The following is a 26,102-nucleotide window of genomic DNA, read 5'->3' as shown; positions in this document are numbered from 1 at the left end:
TTGGCCCCTGTTTCTTCTGACCTCATCATCTTTCTCTTTGCTTTTCACCTCTTGAGGCATGCCTGGCTTCAGAGACTTTGCACTAGCTGGTTGCTCTATCTGGAATATTCTCCTTATATGCTCCTTCTTTATACCTAACTCCTTTAAGTTTAGTTCAAATGTTACTTGTAAGTGAGGCCTTTTTGCAAAATGTATAAAATTCCCAATACCATCCTTACCTATACCACCACCATAGCCCTTTAACGTTGGCTCAGCCTTCCCTCTGGCTCTTCAGTTGGAGAGAGAAATGAACCTTCCTCCTTCCTGTCCGCTAGAGAGTTCCTGAGTTAGAGATGATGGCCACTGGCTTTGTTTCTACAACCAGGAGGAGCAGTGAATTTCACAGCAGTGCTTCTGTTAGAAACCCAGGCTGCCTTTAGAGCACTTAATTTGAGAGAGCTATGACCTGGTTACCATTCTGAGTTAAGCCTTGACTATCTAATGATTAGTTATTTTCCTTTATGAAAATAACTGCAGTCCATGCGTTAACCCTTCTCTTCCTCTTCCCAGTTAATCTCTGTGTTCCCCGCTATCTGCACCTAGCAACATGTCCTCCATATTAGAGCGGGTTAGCAAGAGCATGATCAAAAATCTTGGAGGCAAAGATCTGACACCTGTCAAATGTGTACTGGATGCCACCAAATTCCGTCAGTTTAGTATATTACGGAAGAAGACTTCATTCTGGCCATGGGGACAATCTGATGACATTCCTGTGGAATATTCCCTCATGGACATCCTGGAACCAAGTTCTTCATTCCCAGGTATTTTCAATCAGATGGAAAAGATGCATGGTGTAATAAACAATGTTCTCAAATAATGTATACCATCCCAGAATCCCCAAGATACCTAGACAAGCAGACCCCAGCATCCACCTTGCCTAAAGGTAAGGGATAAGGTGCTAATATTATTTGAGAATCTACTAATATCTGGACCCTGGTATTCATTAGGTCTTACAATGTTTACAAGAGCCTCACGAGTGGCTCCATTTTCTGTAAAAGTAAATAGAAACTTATAAAATAATTTGTTCAAAGTTACACAGCTGGGAACTGGTAGAGCTGGGACACAAACCCAGGTCAGTGTGTCTCCAAATCCTGAACATTTTCCATTCCCATGAGCTTCCCCTTGTGGTGGGATGCTGTGCTGTGGCCTCCTGGACCCTATACATTGGTGCCACCATTTCTTAGGGATGAAACATATCCCTGTTGTGAAATGCTTGGATGGATTGGAACACCTGTCCTTTTGTGATAATTTATATATGTAATATTAATTTATTAGTTATCTTCTTGATTTAAGAGATTTAAATGAATGAGAGAGTTGGGGCAAAAATTGCCCTCATTTTTTCCATTTCCTTCACCAACTGTTCCATGATGAATTCTTGGCTAACCCTGTATGGTCCCCTTTTCTCTTCCCAGAATGTGTCAGGTCTGGACCATTTCACACCAAGGACTTTGAGACCAAGAAGCTGAAGGCTGATGTGGGTGTCAACGCTGGTGCAGAAGTGAGAATGTCAGGAGAGATCGCTCAGTCCCATAAATCCAACCTTGAGATTCAGAGTGTTAGTGTCCCAAAACCCAACCTGGAAATGCTTCAAAACAGGTGAGGCCACTGGAGGAGGAAGGGACAGGTCACTAGAGTCCCAAGGGCTCCCCTCTTGATGGCGAAGAGGCCTCTTGCAGGATTTGCTGCTGGGATCAGAATGAAGAGAATGAGGTCCCTGATTATGCTGCTCTTCAGTATTCATTCCTTCATTCATGTAATGGCTGATAGTTACCTAATATATGTCTATGAGGGCAGTGTTTACCTATTATTTTAGTATTCTTGGGGATAGAATGACAAGGGAGACAAATATCCCTTTCCCAAAGCAGCTTATATTTAGTGGAGCTGAGATGGACAGCTAACAAACACTAAAAATAGGTCAGTAGCAAGGCATGGTGGCACATGCCTAGATTCCTACAATCTGGGAGGCAAGAGGATTATATGTTTCAACTCAGCCTGGGCCTTTTGGCATCTTTGTGAGACCCTGTCTCATGAATAAAAAAATAAAACATAGGCTGTGGATATAGGTCCATGTGAAGGTTACAGGTTCAATCCTCAGTACTAGAAAAACGAAAGAAGAGCAAATTTATAAGGAGACAAAGATGCTAAAACTCTTTAAATCACAAACATCTTGGTGTCTTGGCATTATTTTAAAATTATTTTTTCCAAGCTCAATTGGGCATAACTGAGAAATAAAATTGTGTAAATCTAAGATCTACAGAATGATCATTTGGAAATATATGTGACTCACTGACTACAATCAAGTCAAACACCACATCAGTTGACACCTTTTTGTTTTTCAGGTTTGGTTTGTAGTTTTAGTACCTACTGCCTTAGCACATTTCAGTGTACAACACTATATCGTTAGCTACATTCAGCGTACAGTGCCTCAGAACATATGCCAGGGACAACTCCACTGGAGTCTGGATCCTTTTAATCTACAGTTAAATTTGGTTTGCTGGGAGTCTAACTAAGAATTTTTGCATCAACCTTCACCATGTACACTGGCCTGTACTCTTCTTTAATGTCCTGCTTAGCTTTGATAGAAGGGTAATGCTAGTTGTGTACCCTGAGCACTGTGGTTTAGATTTGTGGTGTTCCTCAGAAGCCTGTTGGAAGATGTTGGACGGTGATTGGAGGAAGGTGTTGGAAGGTGATTGGAAGGTGTTGGAAGATGACTGGAAGTAGTTGGAAGGTGTTGGAAGGTGATTGGAAGGTGATTGGAAGGTGATTGGAAGGTGTTGGAAGGTGATTGGAAGGTAATTGGAAGGTGATTGGAAGGTGTTGGAAGGTGATTGGAAGGTGTTGGAAGATGACTGGAAGTAATTGGAAGGGATTGGAAGGTGATTGGAAGGTGTTGGAAGGTGATTGGAAGGTGATTGGAAGGTGTTGGAAGGTGATTGGAAGGTGTTGGAAGGTGTTGGAAGGTGATTGGAAGGTGATTGGAAGGTTTTGGAAGATGGCTGGAAGTAGTTGGAAGGTGTTGGAAGGTGATGGAAGGTGATTGGAAGGTGTTGGAAGGTATTGGAAGGTGATTGGAAGGTGTTGGAAGGTGTTGGAAGGTGATTGGAAGGTGACTGAATCTTGGGTTGCTGTACTCTTCAGTGGATTTGTCCACTTTCATTTGTAGCTGCCTTGTGGTGATGAAAAGAGGGAGTGTTTCCCACCTTTTGATTTTTGATCTATAAGTTTATTTTGGGATTAGATGAGTTTCTTGAGTGAGACAGACTGCTGGCTTCTGTTTTGTGATCTAGTGTCCCAATCTAAGTCTTTTTGTTGTAGAATTGAGGCCATTTGTATTATTACTGAAAGGTGCTGAGTTTTTCCTATCATTGTGTTCTTTTAGTTGTTGCATCCTTTATTTTTTCTTTTGTGTTTAACTACTCACCTTGCTTGGTATGTTCATTCCATCTGACCTTCTGGCTTTGTTGACTATCTTGTCTCTGTCTAGCATATTCTTCCCCCCACCCCCCATGAAGTCTATTGGTACATTTAAAGCAGACAATACAGTTACATTTATCATTGGGATCTTGTACCTTTACATGATATGTCTTAGTTCTTATTTTCCCCATTCCCCTGCCCTCCCTTCACCCACTTCACCCTTCCCTATTTACAATGACTTTGTTTCCATCTTTTCCTCTTTGTTTAGCATAGTCTTGCCTGTTGTTTGGGGTGTTAAATTTGGTGTTCATGTGTCTTTCAACGTGTCCTTCGTTGTAGAATGTTCTTATTTCTACATCAACAGTTTTGAGACAGAGTCTCACTCTGTAGTTCAGGCTGACCTTGAATTATGTAGCCCACGTTGGCCTCAGACTTCTGCCTCAGCCTCCCAAGCACTGGGGTTACAAGTGTGTGCCACCATGCCTGGCTCTCTCCATCAGTTTTGCAAAATAGGAAGCGTAGGGCCCAGCCACCCAGGCAGTTGGTGCAGCGGTGCTTGGGTGAGTGCATTCACCGCACCTGTTCCGGCGCTGCCGGGCCCAGCTCCAGCCCGTCTCAGCCCTGGCAGGGCCGCTTGGGATGGCCTGGGACTCCCCCGGCTGCCTGCCACCAAGGAGCTGGAGGACAGCGTGGTGTACTTACGGGGGAGCCATGATGTCGGAGCGGGTGTCGGGCCTGGCCGGCTGCATCTACTGCCAGTTCAAGAGGCTCATCGGGCGCTACAATGAGCAGGCGGTCCAGGAATGGATGCCATTCCTTGGTGGTGCTGGAAACCTGGACTCCGTGTTCTCGCAGGATCCGGGGCTCCGGGTGGAGCTCGAGTTGCTGCAGGACCGCGGGAAGCAGCTTAGCTCCCAGTACAGCAAGAGCAGGTGCCATGCAAGCATGCGAGGAGAAATTAACCGAGTGTGAAGACTCTCAAGAACAGGAAAACAAGCATTTTCAGCCCCGGGTGGAATCTCTAGAATCTCAAACAAGACAGCTTGAGCTCAAAGCAAAAAACCGCTGACCGGATTAGCAGATTCGAAGAAAGAGAAGCAGTACTGAAGAAGGAATACAGCGCATTGCCTCAAAGAAGCAGCAAGGTGATCCAGAGTTATATGGAGCACTTAGAAAGCAGGAAACTTTGTCAGCTGTCAGGAAGTGACCCCTGAGAGTCCACCGCTCACAGTCGGATTAGAAAACAGCGCCCTATAACATTAGGGATGTTCCCCTTGCCCGTTGGACAGGAGCTGATGGACCTGGACACTCGGAAGGGCTGCAAGACCTGGGATCCGAGCCTCGGAAATCCCAGGAGCTGAGCCAGCTGCTCGCTCACCAGTCCGAAGGATGAACTTTCTGGGCTTAGCTGAGGTGGAGCTAAAGCTACTACTCCCGCATTGACAGCCACTTCCCCCGGATTCGCCCTTGGTGGAAGAGAGCCAGGGGTTGGCCAAGGGCACAGGCGCCCCAAGCAAGTTAGAACAGAGCAAGCACATTGAAGTGCAGGGTGCCCAGGAGACTAGGGCTTGGTCCACAGGCTCTGCTGAAAACGGGGATAAGCCGGAAGCCCAAGCGACCACTGAGTCCACTCCTGAACTGGATATGGACAAAGATGTCAGTGGATGCAGAAGTGCCAGCCCTCGGACCAAAGGCCTAGAGAACAAAGCTCCTGAGGCCACTCAGAGAAGAGCTGTCTTCCGCCGGCGCCAGCCTCCTTGGAGACGTGGATGAAGGCGCGGATTTACTAGGAATGGGTAGGGAAGTTGAGAATCTTGTACTAGGAAATGCACAACTTTTGGGAACCCAAAATGATTTGAATGTAGTGAAGAATGAAGAACCTGACAGCCGAAGTGGACCAGCTGACATATGAGAAGGATGCGCTGCACGGGCAGCTGGAGGCTGTGAAACAAGCCGAGCTGGAGCCAGAGGAGAACAGAGGACTGGAAGGAGGAGCACAGGAAAGTCCGTGCCGCAGCTGAAGATGCAAGGCCAAAAGCAAAAGATGACGGCGATAGGGATAGCCCCACAGCCTACAGGGAGAGGTTCATGCGCGAGAAGACGTCCTGTGTGCTCAAGGAGAGGAACCTGTTCAAAGAGAGACAGGGAGCTCAGGGAAGCAGTTCCATGGAAAGAGATGATACAGGCATCAGGAGAAAATTCAGCCACTAGGGGAAATAAAAGGTTAAGCATCTGGCAGGTTTTCAGCTCTTCAAGTGACATGACAAAGAAGTCCGAGCGCCCTGTTAATCTGAAAACCCACACACCTCACTCATGACCCCGTCCCTCAAGAAAAGAAGCAGCACCTTGGAACAAGTCCAAAGCCTTCAATTTCCTAAGGGAAGAAACTGAGACTAGTTCAGCCTCACGAAGAAGAGCAGAAGAGAGGTCAGTGCCAGCGGGTACAGGCACACGTGGGGAAGGAGGATGGTCGGGTACAGGTGTTTGGCTGGAGTCTGCCTCAGAAGTACAAACAGGAGACCAATGGCCAAGGGGAAAATGAGCTGAGAAATTTACCTGTGCCTTCTGTTTCCGACCTCTTGATGAAAAAGATGCATCCGTGAAGCTGTGGTATGCGGTTGGAGTTAATTTATCTGTTGGGAAGACCAGGAAAGGCTGGTCTGTTGTTGGAGCAAGTATGTTTTACAAGGATGTTGCCAGTTTGGACATGGGAGGCAGTAAACAGTGGTGCATCTCAGGACAGCTTAGATAAGTTCAACCAGGAAATTAAGGAATAGCAGAAGGAGTTGAAGACTCATGAAGAATTATCCAGTCAGGTGTGGATCAGAACCAGCACCCACTCAGCGACAAAAGCAATCATCATACATGCCATCCAGGAGGGCAATATCCTAGATAGCTTCGCCATGTGCAACTCACACGTCTTGTGCACAGCCAGTGTCGGGGAGCCCAGGAAACAGACTCCCCCCTCAGGAGAAGAACTTTCAGAGTCTGGTCTGGCAGCCAAGGCGTCCTTGTGTGGAGCATGATGGGCAGCCACTGGGCAGAGACAGACAGCTGGTTGTGAGGCGTCACAGCGGTCAGTTGCTCGTCAGAGGGTGCGACAGGTGCTGCTGCTCCCCCTAGTACCAATGGTGCTTCCCGGTGACAGGCAAGCCCCAGAAATAGAAGTGGAACATAGCGAGGGTGGTGAAAATATCCCACCCACTGAGGAAGCACGTCTTCATTCATCCTTTGGGGGTTCAGGTCCCCGAAGACCTGTCCCTGGTCTGTCAGTCAAATAGTGACTCGGGTGTGTATAAAGGTCCACTGTCATCAGTGTTGCCGAGTGAACAAGACCTGGAGAGAGAGGAAGCCCAGGAGATGAGTGGTCTTCTGCTGCCTGTGTGGCTGGGCACTCAGGATGGAACCTGTATGTGCCCTCGTTTGTGGTCTAGTGGAGGAGGTGTCTCCACTCCAGCAGACTCAAAGATGAAGGGGATCACGTTAGTGGCCCTGGCTGATGGCACCCTCTTGGTCTTTCACAGAGGACTTGGTGAGCAGTCCTGTCCAACTATCACCTCCTATACCTGGAGTGGCCCCGCCACTCCTCCCAATGTGTGACTGTGGTGCACGACGAAGTCTGGTGTGGTTACAGGAGCAAGATCTATGTGGTTCAGCCCAAGGCCATGAAAATAGAGAAATCCTTCAATGCACAGCCCCAGAAGGAGAGCAGGTGCAGCAGCCGCCCTGGGTAGGTGATGGTGTGCAGGTCTCCACCTGCCTGGACTCCACACTGTGTTTCCACCACATGCATACTTTACCATCATCTTCAAGATGTGGACATCAGCAAAATGTTAGGTACTGGGAAACTGGGCTTCTCTTTTGTGAGGATCACAGCTCTTATGGTGTCCTGCAATGATTTATGAGTGCGGACAGGAAACGGTGTCATTATCTCCATCCCATGACAGAAACGAATAAAATCTGAGGAGCACCAGGAGATCATCCTGGAAATGTGATCCTTGTCTATGGTGACGGAAACAGAGATGAAGCGACCCCAGGGATGTTCACCCCCTACGGCTCAATGGCACATGCACAGCTCTGCTTCCACAGGCACTGGCATACTGTGAAGTTCTTCGTGGCTGCCCCAGGTCATGCCACAGAGTGGCAGTGGTGGCACAGAGCTAACTGGTAACAAAGCAGGGCCCTTTGCCCAGGAGCCCGGCAGCCAGATGACCGTGAAGTCTATACTGGTCATCAGCAAAGGAGAGGGCTACATTGATGTATGATGGATGATGAAGGTGGAGAATGAGAACTCCCTGGAGAGGACCTTCCCCTGGAGCCTTCTGTCATCAAAGTGGAAGGGAGCCCTTTAATTGTGTGGTACTGAGCCAGCCCGTGGAAACAGCTGGAGATGGATGCCATCTCTTCTGCATGGTTTATTTTACCTTTCTCCCTTTATTTAATGCTCTTTTTGTGAAAAACATTTCACCAGATGTGCTGTGAGCATTTTTTCCTGTTAACTTTGTATTACAACACCTGTCCTGCCATTCAGTACTGAGGAGCTAGCTGTCTACTGCACCAGTGTTAGATGTAAGGTCAGTATGTTATGAACAAATCAGAGAAAGTTGACTTTCTGCAAACTGGTGAGTTATAGAAAGTGATCCACATGTTCTTGCCCGGCCACAGTCTTGTGTGACTCGCTTCATTGGAGAGGTCACGTTTTAGCTGTCACTAATAATGGAATTAATGGGAAAGAGTTGATAAATGAAAATGTACCATTAAATACAATAGCAGAGTTTCCCCCACTGTATTATAACATTGACACTATTAGCAGAAGGATCATCGGGATTTATCTAACTGCGCCGAGAGGGCTAAAAGCTAATTGTAAATTAACTTCACTTTCAAATCTTGTTTATATGGAATATAAAACTTTGTTTTCATCAGATTTTGGGGGGGTTATGTTAAAGAAATTAAGACTACACTATTTAAATAAAAATTTCCTGTTTCTGTTTTTTAAAAAAATTGCAAAATAATTTTGCAGTATATATTAGTGTAAGTTGAAAGTTGTTTTCTTTTAGGGCTTGAAACACTTCACATTCTGCTCCTCTGGTTTCATATTCCTTCTTTCCTTTCCCCTACCACTCCCACTTTCTCTACCCCTTTAGACCTTTTCTTCCTATTTCACATTATCAATTATTCATTTTGATCCTTATATACACTTTCAGTTTCTCACATCAGAGAAACAATTTGGTATTTACACATGTGTGTCCTATTTATTTCACTTAAGAGTATTGCCTCAATGTGCATCCATTCAGCTGTAAAATTTTCTGGCTTCTCATTTTTTATGGCTGAGTATTATTCCATTTGATAAAAAAATCCACATCTTCTTTATCCAGTCTCCAGTTGTTGGGAAATTGACCTGCTTCCAAGTTTTAGCTATTACAACCTGTGCTGCTAGAAATGTGGGTGCATGTATATCACTGTGATATGATTCTTTTAGCTCTTTTGGGAAGATGCCCAGCAGAGGAATACCTGAGTCAAATGGGACCTATAATCCTATTTGTTTGAGGTATCTCCATATTGATTTCCACAGTGGTTGCACCAGTCTGCACTGCCACCAATAATGGAGAAGGGATCCTTTCTCCCAACAACCTTGCCAACATTTGTCACTGGTTGATTTATTGATAGCAGCCATTCTTACTGGGATGAGGAAGAATCCCAGTGTTGTTTTATCTGCATCTCTCAAATGACCAGTGATGTTGAACATTTTTAATATGTTTATTTGCTGCTTTTACTTCTTTGAGAAATGTCTTTTCATTTCAGATGTCCATTTTTGAATAGGGTCTATATATTTGGGGGAGCCTGATATTTTCAGTTCTTTATGTATTCTAGAGAGTAGTCCTTTGTCTGAGAAGCAGCTGGTAAAAATTATTTCCCACATTATTTGTTGTCTCTGAGCTCTGTTTATGGTTTCCCTTCAGTGCAGAAACTTTTTAAAAAGATGAGATCCCAGTTGTTGATTTTTTTGTGCTAGTTCCCATGCTACTGAAGATTTGTTCATAAAATCTTTTCCTATTGCCAGTGTCTTTAAGAGTTCTACCTAACTTATCTTCCAGCAAGTTCAGTGTTTCTGTTTAAATATTTAAATCTTTATCCACTTTAATTTTACTTTAGTGCATGGTGAAAGATACAGGTATAGTTTTAATTTTTGGTAAATTGAAATCCAGTTTTTCCAACACCATTTATTAAATATGCAATCTTTCCTCTGTTAAGGATGGTTGGCTCCTTTGTCAAAGATGAGGTGACTGAGTATGTCTGGAATTGTGTCTGCATCTTTAAATCTGTGCCACTCATCCTCTGATCATTTCTTTGCCAGTACCATACTGATTTTATCACAGTGGCTTTGTAGTATAAATGCAAGTTGCAGATTGTGATACCCCCTGTCATATATCTGTTGCCTAGAATTGCTTTTTCTATTCTATGTATCTTCTTGTTCCAAATGAATTTTTGAATAGTTTTCTCTAGTTCTGTGAAATATACTTTTGGGACTTCAATCAGGATTTCATTGAATCTATATAGCAGTTTTGAAAGTATGGCCATCTTCACTATGTTGGTTCTTCCTACCCAGGAACAAAGGATGTCTTTCCATTTTCTTATGTCCTCTTCGATCTCTTTTTTCAGAGTGCTGTAGTTTTCAAGGTCTTTTGCTTCCTTCATTAGATTGATTTCTAGATATTTCATTTTTTTGGATGGTATTGTGCAAGGAATTGTTTCCCTAATTTCTCTCTCAGTGACTCTATTATTTTATGTACAGGAAGGCTATTGATTTTTGAGTGTTGATCTTGTATCCAGCTACTCTACTGAATCTGTCAATTTAGTCTAGAAGTCTTTTGGTGGAGTTTTTTTTTGGGGGGGTGGTTTCTATGTACAGTATCATATCATCAACAAATAATGACAGTTTAACTTCTTCCTTTTCTGTCTTTATTCCTTTTATTTCTTTCCTTTGTCTAATTGCTGTGGCTAATGTTTCCAGAATTATATTGGAATGGTGATAGTGAACATCCTTGTCTTGTTCCTGATTTTAGTTTGAATGATTTCAGTTTTTGACTATTTTGTGTGATGTTGGCTGTTGGTTTTTCATAGATAACCTTTATCAGGTTGTGAAAAAGACCATCTATTCCATTTTTCTGTTGTTGTTTTTTTTTAAATCATGAATGGGTATTGGATTTTGTCTAGTGCTTTCCTGCATCTATTGAGATGATCATATGGTTTTTGTTAGTATAGTATACTAACAAAACATTTGTTGATTTACATATGTTGAATAATCCTTGCATCCCTGGAATAAATCTGACTTGGTCAGGGTGTATGATCTTCTTGACGATCTTCTTCATTCTGTATGCTAGTATCATATTGAGGATTTTTGCATTTATGTTCATTAGGGAGATCGGCCTGTAGTTCTCTTTTTAGGCTGGGTCTTTCTCTTCTTTTGGAGAGAAAGTAATACTTGCTTCCAGGGATGAATTTGGGAGTATTGCTTCCCTTTCAATTTCATTGAAGAGTTTAAAGAGTGGTCACAATAGTTCTCTAAATGTCTTGTAGAATTCAGCAGTGAAACCATCAGGACCTGGGCTTTTTTCTTTCTTGGTAAATTTTAAATTATGTTTTCAATTTCACTGATTGAAATTGGGGTGTTCAGATTTTTTATAGCCTCTTCATTCACCTTTGGTAATTCATACATATTTAGAAATCTGTCCATTTCTTCTGTGTTTTCCATTTTATTAGAGTACAGGTTGTCAAAGTAGGTATTGATGATCCCCTGGATTTCTCCTGAATCTGTTGTGACTTCACCTTTTTTGTTCCTAATTGCATGAATTCGAGCCTTTTCTTTCCTTTTTTCGATAAAGTTGGATAAGGGTTTATTGATTTTCTTTATTCTTTCAAAAAACCAACTCTTCAATTTGTTGATTTTTTTGTATCATTCTCTTAGTCTTCATTGCATTGATTTCTGCTCTGATCTTTATAATTTCCTCCTTTGTATGAGCTTTGGGTTTGTCTTGCTTTTCTTTTTCTAGGAGCTTGAGTTTCAGCATTAGGTTGTTTATTGGATCTTGCTCTGTTTTCATAGTATGGCTATTCACTGCTATGAATTTCCTTTATAGAACTGTTTTCATTTTGTCCCATAGATTCATGTATGTTGTATTGGCAGTGTCATTTAATTGTAGAAACTAATTTCTTCTTCACTTTCCTCTGTGACCCATTGATTGTTCTGGAGAGTGTTGTTCAATTTCCATGTGTTAGTTTAGTTCTTGTGGTTTCTTATGCTGTTGATCTCCAATTTAATTGTACAATGGTCTGGTAATATACAGGGGATAGCTTCAATTTCTTTGCATTTAATTAAACATGTTCTATGAACTAGGATGCAGTCTATTTTGGAGAATGACCCATGTGCAGCTGAAAAAAATGTATATTCTGATTTTGTGGGATGGAACACTCTGTAGACGTCTATTAAGTCCATTTGTTCAAAAGCTTTGTTACTTCTAGTATTTTGTTGTTGATTTCTTTGTTTAGATGATCTATTTGCAACAGTGGGGAATTGAATTCCCTCACTACAATTATACTAGTGCTTATCTGGTTTTTCATTTCCATTAATATTAGTTTTGTGCAGTTGGGGGCACTATTATTTGGTGCATATGTATTTATGATTTTCATCTCTTCCTGTTGGATTGTTTCCTTTACAAGGATGTAGTGACCTTCTTTGTCTCTCTTAATTAGTTTTGGTTTGAAATCTACTTTGTCTTCCAATAAGATAGTTATCTCTGCTTTTTTCTGGGTTCCTGTCTCATGAAGAACTGTTTTCTATCCTTTTACTTTCAGTCTATGAATTTCTTTTGATTTAGCTGTGTTTCTTTTATGCAACATATTGTTGGATTTTGCTTCTTAATCCATTCTGCCAGTCTTTTTCTTTTGATTGGTGAGTCGAGACCATTAACATCAATGATTATAATTGATATGTATGGACTCATCCTTGTCATGATCTTTTCCTGTTGTTGGCTCTTTTCTTTTTTCTTTTCCCCCCTTTCCCTTTAGTTTCTTGCCTTGCCTGATAGCTTCACTCTGTTTGGTCTGATGGAGTTGTCACTACCATTGTCCTTTTGTAGGATATTGTTTAGATTTGTTTGGAGTGCTAGTTTGGTATTCATGAAGCTTGTCATATGTTCTTTGTTGTGGAAGTATCTAATTTCCCCTGGATTTTGAAAGATAATTTTGCAGGACACATCCGTCTAAATTGGAGGTTATTTTCTTTTAGGGCCTGAAATCCTTCACTCCAGGCTTTCCTTGACTTGAGGGTTTTCATTGAAAAGTCTGTTGTGATTCTGATGGGTCTTCCTTTGTATGTGATTTGTTTCTTTTTTCTAACTGCTTTTAATATTTTGTTCTTCTGTTGGGTTTCTGGGATCTTGACTTATATATGTCTAGGTGTAGATTTTTTTTTTTTGATCATGGCTAGTTGGAGTCCTATATGCCTCATGTATCTGTATGTCTAATTGTTTTCCTCTATTTGGGAAGTTTTTTGCCATTAATTCCATGAACAGTTTTTTTTATGTCATTTGTACTTTCTCCTGGTTTTTAATGGACTCCTATCAGTCTTATGTTACTCTTCTTTGCATCATCTAGCAGCCGCTGGATTGATTTCTCATGGTCCCTTACTATTTTTTAAGAAATCTCTCTTTTCATGGTCACTAACTGCAGTCCTGTCTACTATACCTGGTATTCTATTTTCACATTAGCTCAATCTGCTGTGAATACTTTCAGTGGAATTTAAAAAAATCCTGGATATATGTTTGAATATGTTTTATGGAATCCATTTCTTTACTATGTTGGGCATTCATTGTTTCCATTTCTTTCCTATGCTGGGTATTCATGGCTTCCATCATTGTCCTGACCTCATCTAGTATTTTTTTATGTGTTTCTTTTCTAGAGTCTCTAATCATGTCTTTCTTTCTACTCACCATCTGTGTAGTTCTCTGGGAAATTACTTCTGTTTTGAATTCTTCTAGGACCTTGTTCATCTGTTTTGTTACTTCCCATGCTATCAGTTCAGCATGTCCAGATGGTTCATTATAAGATTTTTTTTCCACTCCATTGCTCCCAGAATTTGCCTGTGGTTAGCTGGAAGCCTGGGCTTGTGCCTTGTTTAGGTGTCTTCTCATTTCTATTTTTGTTGTTGCTGAGCCAGGACACCTACTCCATTGGGATTTTGAGTAGATTTAAAATTGAGCGTCAGAACTAAATGGAGACGAAATCTGTTTTTAGTATTCCAAACCTGTCTCACCCATGAGAAATACAATGTTTTTATCATCCACCTATCCACCTGGTATGCATGCTTAGGCATTAAAATCCCATCTTTGTTACCACAAAACCATCCAGCCTTCTCCCTCCTAGGTCATATTTGTCATTTTTTTTTAAAGAGGCAGAGTCTTGCTGTGTAGTTCAGGCTGGTCTTGAATTTGAATTCAGTATGTAGTCTATGCTGGTCTTGAACTTGCAGATATCCTCTTGCCTCAGCTTCCCAAAGTGCTGGGATTACAGGTGTACCCCACTATGCACAGCAATACTTGTCCTGCTCCATATCCCACTCTGATTGTAACCTAGACATGTTTGTATGTATACTCAACTTTGAAAAGAGGACCTTATCAGGATAGTTCTTAATCATGTAGACCCATCTACTTCTGATTTTTGTTTGAGAGATCTTAGGGCATGAGATGTAGGAATTGTCCCTTACTAGACCAGTGTAATTTAGTAAAATTCAGGTGCCCTAAGCAATACAGTATGCACACTATTACCCCTTTACCACCATTAAAAAATGGGTTTGATTCCCTGCTGCCTAGCAAAGAAAATGTTCTTTGTCCTAGGCACCTCAATCTCATGATCCAACACACCCCCTATGGCTTGCCTGTCAAAGGTATCACGCCCCTTCTAGGTCTTGAGAAGTGTAACCCAGAAGGTCCTGGCATCAAATTCCCACTCTGAGCCTTTGTTCTTCATGCACCCTTAGGAAACTGTTGGAGCCAGAGCCGTCATTTTTGAGTGTTTGCCGAAGGAGAGGAGACAACCTATATGTGGTGACAGAAGCTGTTGAATTGGCCAAAGATACTGTTCTGTATGACAACAGCAGTGTCAATGTTTCTGGAAAAGTGTCTCTCCCGCAGGTCACTTATGTCAAGGTATGGAATGGAGACACAGAAAACACAGCGAGCCTAGGCAGCTTATGTCCCCTGGGGCATTGGATCCTATCAGAGCCTGCTCTGGGGAGGGTCAGAGGTGATTGCTCATTATTTCCTATGGATCATGTGCCAAGATATTGTGCCTTCTGACCTGGGACTGTATTCTAAAATCCTCATGTAAAGCAACTTTTTTTTTTTTTTTTTTTTTTTTTTTTTGTACTGGGGATGGAATTTGGGACCTTGCTGTTTGCAAGGGAGGCAGCGGAACCATTGAGCTAAATCCCCAGCCCCTAAAATCCTCATGGATAACACTTATGTATAGGATTATTCAGCATTGGTAAAATGAAAAATAGATTTAGTTATTTGGTATTTTATTTTAATTTTGTTGTATTGGGGATTGAACCTGGGAACTTCACACTGAGTTACATACTCAGCCCATTTTTATGCATACATTGCTATGATTAAAAGTGAGAATGACACTTAGTGTTGCTTCAGAAGAGCTGAGAAAGAGGTGTGTTTTTCTCTGCCTAGGGTGAATGCCAGGGAGAAGGTCAGAGAGTGAGAGAAAAAACAATGACTGTCCCTCAAGGCACAGTGCTGGCCTACAGGAAGAAGCAGCTGGTCATCAAGGACAAAAACTGCAGTAAGTAGGAACTGAAGGAGGTGGGTGGGTGGGCATTGCTTCTCTTGAAGCAGACAGCAGCAGCTAGGGCGCTGTGTGCTGTTGCTGTTGCTTTCCCTGTCTGGAAAGCAGGATGAGCAGATTTCTCCCTGTCTGGGACACACAGCTGTCCCACCCACAGCTACTGCCTCTTGTGGACCACTTTAAATGTTGCCAGGGAAGAAGCAAACATTATCTCTTACACTGGAGGGGACCCAACTCAGTGTGCTCAGTTTGGAGGTGTCTTTAGCACTGGGCAAAGTCAGGCCCTAATCCAGACACTACCAGAAGCTCAGCAGGGGGAGCCACCATCCCTCCTTGGTGACCCCAAAACTCACACTAAAGCCCCAGAATATAACAACAGCACAATCACAAATCTGTAGACATAATGTTCTGACAACGTAACTCAGGACTTCATCTCTCCCTCACTATCCCCTGAACATCCCCAACCCTTGGGTCCTGAACCCATGTGGGCTGCCCACATACCCAGATGTGATGAACACTGGACAAAGTATGGCTCTGAGTCCTGGTTCGCTCCTGCCTAACACTGAGCCCTAGCTTGAACAGCAGATTCAGCTGAGACTCAGCTCCTCAGAAATGACGGGGTTGTCCCTCCTTTACATGCATGCTTTGCTCCCTGTGGCATCCTCCTGCAAATCTTCTCAGGGACAAGTGCTAGTGTCAATGATCTGTCAGTGGCAATGGAGGGAGGGAAGCTGGACTCTGACCTAGAGCAGTTAGTGGGCTCAGGCTTCTCAGGAAAGACTGCTGTATACAGTCAGATGTCATGGGTGCAGCAGGGAGCAGGGCAGAGAGGACTGAGACAATTGCCAAGGCCCAGGAGATGGCAGTGGTGGTAAAGATGTCAATGTGTGTCAAAGTGCTTTTAATTTAAGGAGGAGATGAGGAGGAGGCCACTTTCAACAATAGTAACAACAGTGAAGCACAAAGTAAATGGTCTGGTTCAGAGGTCACGCTGGTGTTATCCAGGGAGAATTGAGTCCCTGTTCCTTGGTGGTCAAGGCCAGGTGGCTTCCCTGGAGGATAAGGTACAGTGGCTGAGCTGTGAACTCATGGAGAAGTGTGGATCCCTCAGGAGAGCTGGCTGTGAGGGAAGGGGAGAGAGGAACCACACCTAGAGCGCAGTGGGGTGCCAGGTGGTGCATAAGCCGGCAGGGTCTCTGCCTGTCCGCCAGGCCAGGATGGGTCCTGGAGAAGTGAAGAGGCTGAACCCATCATTCACCTCCCCGGATGTGTCTCCTTTCCTCATGTGCTCAGAGATGAGACTTGTTTAGGGGAGAAGGCTGATGCTCAGAGTGATTCCAATTCTCTCCAAAGTTTCTGGCCAGTGCTATGGCAAATTAAACTCTCTGCATATTATTTCCCTTTAGATTGAGAGGAAGATTAAATTTATTCTCCTAAATCAAGTACATTGTACACAGATTGATTCCCCTCGGTTCAGTTAGGTCTAAATTGTGTAAACACAGACACCTAGTCCCCCCCTGGTGGTCACCAGCCTTTGGAAAGTCCTTTATCTTCTTCATGGGCCCTTTCACAGTGCCAGGCACTTAAACTGGACTAAGGGAAGATTAAGACCTCAGCCCATTTCTCTAGATGAATCCTCTACTTATCCGAGATTGCAAGAGTGGGAGTTGTTAAGTAAATATTAAGGTTCTTAGAAAAGGTTTAAAGAAAATGATTCTGCAAGATGGGGTAGGAGGGAGCCTATGTCTTTAATCTCATGAACATTGGAGGGCTTAATGGTCACCCAAGGTGCTTCTTTAAAATTCAGACTTCAAGGTACCCTTCACAGGATCTGATTCATAGGACCCAGGGGCTCCTGGTCAGTCTGGCAAACATCCCAGGTGGCAGACAGAGCTCCCTAAGCTGCAAGTGCAGGGAATGGGAATGACTGGCAGGAATAACCACAGTGATGCTAATTGGTTTCTTTTCCATTTAGCCATACTTATATTCGATGACACAAAGCAGAAGACCTTTCAGAATGGTGAGTCCCAGTGCCCTGCTGAGTCCTGATCCCCTTTCAGTGCTATGTGAGCATTTCTTGGGTTGAGCCACAGGAAACCTTTGCATGCCAGGCCTCTCCATCCCATGCCACGGGCCTCTTCCTCAACCCAGCTTCAGACCCCAGGGTCTAAGGGAAACCAGCCTTTGTCCTGTGAATTCTGGGATATGTGCAAGTTTGTTGGGGGGGGTCATCAGCCCAAGGAGACATTTCTCTATTGAAGTACTGGTATACAGTGCGAAACAAGAGGAAGTGGGGAGGAGCTGGAAAGGTGAGAGGAAAGGGAAGAAGGGAAGAAGAGGGGAGGGAGTATAATTCTCATGAGTGAACCTTTCCTTTTGTCTTTCCAGAGCAACCTACAAGGCGTTATACAGAGGAGATACAGCTTTACGGGAGCAGTGGGCTATTCAGTAAGGAGAAAGCCTGCAGCAAGCAGGAACCCCCAAGGGAGGCAGGGGTTACTTCTGGAGAGAAAGAGCAGGAAAGGCCAATGCATACCACCTCTGCTGCTCTGCCTGTCCGCTGTGAGAGGAGCAGCATCCTTCCCGTCTGGGGCACACATTCCCCAGCACCCATAGTCACCTCCTTGCACAGCCCAGCTGAAAGGCTGTCAGTGGGAGATGCAGAGACAGCAGAACTGGATCCTGCAGTCTACATGAAGGGAACCCACCTTAGGCCTTTGCTGTCATTACGCAGTCGTACAGTCCAGGCCCTGGGCATATGGGAGGGGCATAGGAGAGGGGCAGGTGGAGAAGAGAGGACAGGGAAATGAGAGGCAGAGTTTGGGAAACCAAATCTCTTACACTAACTCTTGGGTGGGGCTTTGATTTTCTCTTTCTAGCACTGGAGTTAAGTCCCATCCTTCCAATAGGTGAGTGAGGGTCTGCTGCGGTGGAGACATGGACCCCACCCTGAACTCACTGTGCAGCTGGCCCTTGCCTGGTTGCTCTATCCTGTGCCTTGACTATGGGTCCTGTGGAATGGGGACAGTCCAGGAGGTCTGAGGGATAGAAAACTGTGGAGGGAGCAAGAGGACAAACATTGGGGGGAATGTGGTAGTAGGGCAGTTCCTCTAGAGTTCCCCCAAAGCAAATTTGGCGATGAAGGTCATTTTTTGATTCTCTTTCTAGGAAGACTAGCAGAACCTTTTGGGCAAGGTGAGTGTTTGTTAAGAGGGAGGGATCCTGAGTTTCTGGGTGGGAACCTGAAGGTTGATTACTGAACTTGGAGGTCTCCATGAAAGTCTGCAAACTGAGGTCTACTTCCAAGTGTGTATGTCAGTTAGATCCTCTAACTCATACACCCATGCAGTTAACACTTACTGCTGGCTCCCTGGGCAGCGGTCATTACTGTAGCACCTGTTATTTGTCAATTAATTAAACAGGGAGATGGCCCACCTCTTTGGAGCATACTTAGTGCATTACCTGAGGCTACCTGAAGCCTCACGAGAGAATCAGAAAGCTCCAAACATCCTCCACTTATTTCATGCTTTAGACATTGAATATGCGGCAGAGCTGTGAGACAATAAGGTGGCTTGTATGTGCTGGGCACCTTACAAACACAAACACGTTAATCCTCACAGTGTCTCTGGTGGCCAGGTATGGAAATGGATCCCAGAGCATTGGAGTTGTCCATTTTTAGATGAAAATAAAATACATTAGATTTTACACTATTCACGTCTATCCCAGAATGACAGTTTGGTCATTGTCTTCCACTTTATAGTGATTTAGTATCAGAATCTTTATGGCTGCTCCCAGTATTTATCCTTCACTTCCAGCACACTGGGATTGCCTACCTTTCTAGCCTCTTAGAATGGTTTCATTGCCAGAGCCTAAGTGTGCCATGAGCAGAGAACATTTTGATCAGGAGCTGAGTGGGACAGAGAAATTTGGATCTATGGATGAGGAAGGTTTTATGATCTCAGGGCTTTGCCAACTAAAGAATTGTTCTGCTTTCTGGTCATTTTCTGAGGACAGATTTCAGTCTTCTACAAGAGGAGGTTTCTGAGAATTTGGTGGCATTGGCCTGGGTCCCGAAAAACATTCAGGATGTCTTGTTCCACAGTATCCTGGCCTTGCTGGGTGACAGAGAGAGTCTGAAGAACCTGATGGACATGGTGAGGGTGCCATAGCTCCCTGGTGGGATCAAAGCTGCAAAGGGGAAATGTTTAGAGATTTGGCAGCCATATACCTGAGGTACGAGGGAGGAATTAGGTTCCAGGAAGTGGGAAAGCTTGTGTCTGGGCCCAGACACAAGGACCAGGAATGCAGCTCCACATGACAATTATGGTGCCTGGCATTAATAAGAATGTCTGCCTTCTATAGATGGAATCGGACAACTTGGGTCATCTGGAAGGCCCTGGTGGCAAGATCCTGAATGAACTCAGACAGGAATCAAGCCCTCCCTGGGTGAACCTAGGGTACCTCATTTTTTACCTCCTGGAAGTCTTACTAGGTAAGAGGGGTTTGAGGAAAATGTGGGAGAGTCCTCACTTTGTATTCTAGATCTCCTGCATGGCAGCATTAGACACCACCTTTCTAAAGCCCTTCAGTTATGATACTCTTCATTCTCAGATAACCCGTCTCTCTAAGGTCAGGAGGGTGACAACTCCTCAAGTGACGTACACTGAGCATGAGGCTCAGAAAGCAGTGGCCATTGATCAAATCACATCTCCTGAGGCAGATGACTCCAGCCTCCACCCTCAGGATCCCACCCTCTGGACCATGTGCTTTAGCATCCTGGAGATCATCTCTGGAGCAGAAGGACCTCTGAGTGCAGGGAGCTTTACCCCCAAGTATAACAGTGATCATTATCTGATCTCAGTGTCCCCTTATAGCTGGGTTTCCTTCATGGTGAGAGAAATATCTAGACTCTGTCTCACTTTCTTTCTGTATCATGTCCCCTTCCCCAGAGCTGAGTGACACCCAGCTTGTTCTGCTGACCCAGGCTGTGGAGAAGAGAATTTTGTCTCAGCAACAAGAGCTGGTGAGATATCCTGAGTGTCTAGCACTCTTGGGAGAAGAGTGTGGGAACCGGGGGTAGGGATGATTCTGGGAATAGAGAGGTGGGCCAGGTCTTCCTGGGAGGGGAGATGGGATCCCATTATGGTCATGGGAAATCTGGGCTCTGGAGAGCTGCCTTCTTAGCCTGAGCCTGCATCTGGAGTGTCTCTGTTTTCATAGAATTACCTGCAGTTGGTCCGAACATGTCTAAAGTGACCAGGTTTTTGAGACCTAAGGAGATGTAATATATATCCTGATAATATCACAAATTTTCCATTTTCAAATTGTTCTTTCTTCACATAGGAGGCGTGATGAAGATATACACTGAATATTTAAATTACAAAATTATCACAGTAAAAAATCCTTGCCATTCATCACCCCCATCCCCAAATACTTACCCTTGATTCAAACACACTGATCCCATTATTCTTACCACTTTGTGAAGCTGTTCTGGAGTCTTCTTTCTTGAGTGTCTCTATGAGGTGTGATTAAGATCTTGTCTATGCTACTGTTGAATTCTATCCAATGAAAACACAGACTGGTAAAAATGTGACAGGGTCCTCATAATTCTTGTGTACTGGACCTGGCACTGTGCACCTTCTGGTCCTTTCCCAAAATTGAAACGACCACGGAAGGCAACTACTTGGAATGTACTCAGGATAGCAAAGCAGCCAGAATAGCTCTACTAAAGACACTAGGAGAGACGACTTTGGAACTGGAAAGAGTGATAGGATCCATGTGTTGCAAATGAGGAGGAATATTTTAAAGAGGATTAATGGCTTGTACATTTAAAATGTCTTGTACATTTTAAAAACTTAAACATTTTTGTTCCCCTGATATGTACCTATAAATGCATGTGTATAGGCATACAGAAATACATACATATGTACACATTCTAGGCTCCCAACATTTCTGTTCTACAAGGTAGGCTTATTACCTACCACCTTTTTGTAGATGAGGAGCCAATGCACAATAACTTGGTCACACCAAAGCTTGGCCCCAAAGCCCCTGCCTCTTCTGTTATCTTCGATGCTATGTGGATGTTGAGACAGAAAGTGTCTTTCCTCTATTGCCAAGCTTGTTCTGTACAATTTGTCAATTCTCCTAGGTAAGGAGCATCCTAGAGCCAAACTTCAGGTACCCCTGGCACATCCCCATCACCCTCCCAGCCGAGCTCCTGGCCCTGCTGCAGGAAGAGGACATGCAAATCACCTATGCCCTCCTGGAGGAGTGTGGCCTAAAGATGGAGCTGAGGAGCCCCCGGTCAACCTGGCATCTGGACGCCAAGAAGCCCTTGTCTGCGCTGTATGCGGCCCTGTCGATGCTGCTGCAGCTGGCTGAGGCATCAGTTATCCCTGGTGGGCAGCCAGTCCAGGGCGGCCTGGCCCACCCCAGCCTGGGCCGTGAGAGCCCTCAGCAGACCTGGGAGATCGCACCGTTCCCCTCTGCTCCCCAGGACGAGTAGAGAAGGAAACTGGCAGAGCCTTCAGGGGTACTCTAGGGTGATGGAAAGGCTTCCTTGACAAGGGCCAATACATCTTTCAAAACTCCTCCAAAGTGTCAGAAATGTAAACATTTCATGATGTAACATTTACTTCAAAATAAGATTAACAACTATTTATTGTAGTCAATAGCATATATTTCGAACCTTGAAGACAGCAAGATAAACTGGATACTTGGGGAATATGGGCGGAGGCCGCTTTGTTTCACCCTCTGGAGTGATGGCACAGCTACCGTCTGGCGTGCTTTAGACGTAGCTTGGGCCATTAGGAGCTCTGTCTTCTGGGGAGCTGAGCACCGGTGTGGCCCTGTGCAGTGAATGCTGAAGTCCTATGGGTGCCTTTCAGGAAAACTTGTGCCTATGGTCCTAGCCTGCCTCAGGGTTCTCTGAAATGTCTTTGGGGCTGTTTTCCTGGGGCTTTGATGTTTAACCCCAAAGTCCCCTTTGTCCACAGTAATATCCTTAGCAAAAGGGACTTGGCCACATCCCTTGTTTGCTCTCCTACAGGGGTCTTTTCACTGATGGCATGAGAAAGCAGAGAATTTCCCACATTGTCCATTCCCTTTTAAGTATAAATTTTGCTCTTATTTTTCCTCCCATTAAGTTTATTGGTACATTTTAGGTATACAGTACAGTTACATTCATCACGGCGATCTTGTACCTTTACATGACTTATCTTGGCTCTCATTTTTTCCCCATTCCGAGGCCCTCCTTTCACCCTGCCACCCTTCCCTATTTACAAAGACTTTGTTTCCATTCTTTCATTTTTTCACATTTTTTTCTTTTCCTTTATTTCCTTTCCCCTCCCCTTCTAAATTTTGCTTTTAAATAATTTCTCTCTTCTGATATTTTACTACAAGCATCCCAACAAGCCACCTCCGTATCATACTTTGAATGCTTTTCTGCTTAATTTCTTCTGCCAGATAATCTAGTTCATCACTTCTAAGTTCTGCCTTCTGTGTAGCCTGAAGATACAGTCACAGTTACACACTCTTTGCGGCTGTACAAGGATGTCCTTTACACCAGTTCCCAATACCCCGCTTCTGAATCTCATCTGGTACTGTGTTGGAATGGCCTTTATGGATCGTGTTTCTAGCAGCATCCTGGTCACAACTACAAGTTCCACACTTTCTCTACATTTCTCATCTTCTGAATCCTCCACGGAATCGCCCTTAAAGCTTCATTCATAGTCATCTAGGCTGTTTCTAGCCTGTTCCTCCCAATTTTCCCACCCTCTGCCATTGCCCAGTCCCAAAGATTCTTCCACATTTTCTGGTCCTTGCTATCGTCATAGTCCCACTGCCCAGTACCAATTTTCTTAGTCCTTTGTGTACTGCCATCACAGAGTACTGCAGTTGTGAAGTCTACAAAGACCAGGGCTTTATTTCTTATGGTTCTGGTGGCCTGGAAGTGTAAGATGAGCACCTCCTTGCCATGTCATCCTATGAAGTATATGGAAAGACAAGAAAGCATTTGCACACCACAGAGCAAAAGATGCAGTTTGCATTCTCCAGTCTTTTTATAGTCAGCATGATCTACGCATGCATGGAGCCCTCGTGAGCCCTTCCTAGCCCTTATTAGGCCCCTCTTCTCAACACTGCTGCATGTGAATTCTGTGTAGAGCACTGCTTTATGGAGAACACATTGAAGTTACAATATTGGGGGATAAATAAGTATCCTGTATGACTCAATTTGTTGATTTTAATCCACCCCCAAATGATACATATTTATGAGGTACTATGTGATGTTTTGATGTATGTATATTTTACTTTAATTTTTTTTTTTTGACATAGGATTTCACTATATAGTTCAGGCTGGCCTTAACCTCACTAGGTAGCCCTGGCTGGCTTGGGACTCATGGTAATCCTCCTGCCTCAGCCTCTTGAGTGCTGGGATTATAGGGGTGCCCCCCTCACAGCACATATCTATAAACATGCTCATGTTAACATATCATCTCCTCAAGCATTTATCATTTTTATGGTGAAAATATTCAAAAGCCTTTCTGCTGGATTTGGGCCAGCAACTCAGATAGAGAGACAAGCGAAAATTTGGGACACAGAGAGTATCTTTGCGGAAGGCCAGGGGACTCCACCAAAATGAAGTACCAACCTGACTCAGCTGCCCAGATTTATTGAGGGACAACAAAGGCATGGTGCTCTGCTGAGCACAGAGATTTCTCCAGGTTAGCAAGGTATGGTGCCAGCTTGGCGGAATTATTAACTTTACTCTCATTGTCCCCTAGGGAGCTTCCTTGTTTTCCCCATAAGGCCCATCTCTGCTCAAGGTGGTAAATCATCCTGTCTTCAGGATGTTCTGGCACCTCATAGTTAGCAGCCTCCTGTCTCCCTACCCCATCAACCTGAGTAAACACTGACCCCTTAGGTGTCTCAAGGAGCTCCACACCTCTTCTCGCTTTTCTGAAGTATACAGCATAGCACCATCATCTCTAGTCACCTGATAGTGGAGCACAACAGCACCCCAGTGTTTATTTTCCTCGTCTAGCTGTGCCTTAGTATTTGTCAACCTCTTTCCATGTTTCTTTCTTCTTACTCTTTCTAGGGTTTGGGAACTGCTTTTCTACCCTCTAATTCCAGGGAGTAATGTTTTAGATTTCACGTAAGGGTGAGATCATGTGGTATTTGTCTTTCTCTGCCTGACTTATTTCACTTAACATGATGATGTCATGTTTGACAGAGATTTCTTTAAATGCTAGGCTATAAAACAAAGAAGCGAAGAAGCAATAACACAGAGGGAGCACACAGAAAGCACACCTGCTCTCAGTCTTTGCAGTCAGCTCTGAGCCTGGAGGCTCCATCTCTGCTTAGCTACCTGGTGTAAAGTATGCCTTGGGCCAAAGTGATTGCTTGAGGTTTTTAATGGAACTCTTCTGAGTGTACATCTTGAATGGGCTTGTGTTTGGCCTTACCCGCCCTTTTGTATACATATCTTTTTTTGAGTTCTAATTTCTTGAAGATTTTTCACCATACACTTTTCTCTGGGCCTTAGATATTTTGATTCCATAGGTAATCCTTGTCCTAGGTATGCACTTAAATGTATTACAGCTATTGTGCGCAGTGCCTCCTACCTTGTCTGCTTTCATTCCTGTTTGAGCAAAACAGAGACACATATCTTTCAGGCATCTTCCAGAAAGCTTAGAGCAGACTTGTGCACAAAATTTAAATAAGCTAATCTCTGTGCTCTTATTTTGGAGGGGGTCCAGAGGCCCGGGAACTGGTTTGCCATTGCCCAGGGGAAGCATGGGGCAAAGGTGTTTAAAGATGTTACAAAACCTTTCTAGTGTGTTGAAGAATACTTTGTCTTTCTTGGATATTTGTTTGCTTGCTGCAAACTTTTGGCTGTTTTCCTGAGTTCTTATGAAGTTGTTTTATACAGGTCTGGGTTATTTTTTCAAAGCTTTTGTGGAGAAACAATAACTTGGAACACACTACTCTGCCATTTTTGTGACCATGTTTCTTCTGGCCAATTTTGATTGAAAATGTTCAAGTGCATCCACCAAGTGATTTGATGGTGTTATATCCATCAGGATCCAATTGCTTCCCCAGCCCCATCAGCTGACAACTGTCCCTTGACACAGTTGGCCTTTTGGGTGGCATTTTGGAAACAGAATGCATTAGGTAGGATTGAGCAGAGGAATAGAATCTCTAGAAAAAGATTGTGTAACTCTGCAATGGGATTTACTAGGCTTAAAGGATAAGACATGGGGAGTCCCCAATGGCTGTCTATGTGCTGGAGATGCAGAGGATCCAGTAGTTACTTATCTGAAGAAGATGGAGATCAGAGAACAAGAAAGAACATGAATCTAAAGTAAGAGTACCAGAAGCTCCCTGGAAAGTCACCAGTGAGAGTCTGAAGGCTGAAAAATCTGGATACTGTTGTGGATGAGCAAGTTAGAACAGTAGAGATGCACCACACTCTGTGCCACGTTTGAGCCCATTTATTTTAGCTGGTCGCTGAGGCAGGCTAGTGCCCAAAAAGTTCTCGCTGTAATGGGAAGTGGTTTGATTTCTCCTTTTAAATCATGCTTTCAGTCGGGGAGGGCTCAGGGGAGAGCAAGCAGAATTGTACAGAAGCAGAACCATGCCAGGTTAATGTGTGTGTGTGTGTGTGTGTGTGGCACAAGGAAGTCTGTCACACTAGGTGAGTTACAAGACATCCTGCAGCTGCAGCAAATTTACTGCCAAACAGTAAACAGTAAACAGTAAACAGTGTGTGTGTGTGTGTGTGTGTGTGTGTG

At 44.0% G+C, this 26,102-nt stretch overlaps 1 protein-coding gene and 1 pseudogene across 1 annotated transcript; both read left to right on the top strand.

Moving 5' to 3' along the window:
• Positions 1–586: 586 nt before the first annotated feature.
• Positions 587–21,811, top strand: Gsdmc (gasdermin C). Its single transcript, XM_033759280.1, has 12 exons — positions 587–800; positions 1,452–1,635; positions 14,492–14,660; positions 15,192–15,303; positions 17,282–17,326; positions 17,695–17,754; positions 18,186–18,215; positions 18,451–18,501; positions 19,321–19,460; positions 19,669–19,798; positions 20,256–20,329; positions 21,455–21,811. The coding sequence occupies exons 1-12, from the start codon at positions 587–589 to the stop codon at positions 21,809–21,811; spliced, it is 1,566 nt and encodes a 521-aa protein (XP_033615171.1).
• Positions 4,096–7,822, top strand: LOC104875399 (annotated as a pseudogene).
• Positions 21,812–26,102: the final 4,291 nt, after the last annotated feature.

The sequence above is a fragment of the Fukomys damarensis genome, unplaced genomic scaffold, assembly GCF_012274545.1.
Source record: "Fukomys damarensis isolate Sample0158 unplaced genomic scaffold, DMR_v1.0_HiC HiC_scaffold_5, whole genome shotgun sequence".
NCBI classification, from domain to species: Eukaryota; Metazoa; Chordata; class Mammalia; order Rodentia; family Bathyergidae; genus Fukomys; species Fukomys damarensis.
Note: the sequence above shows the minus strand (reverse complement) of the source record. Positions and strands in the feature narration are given on the sequence as shown.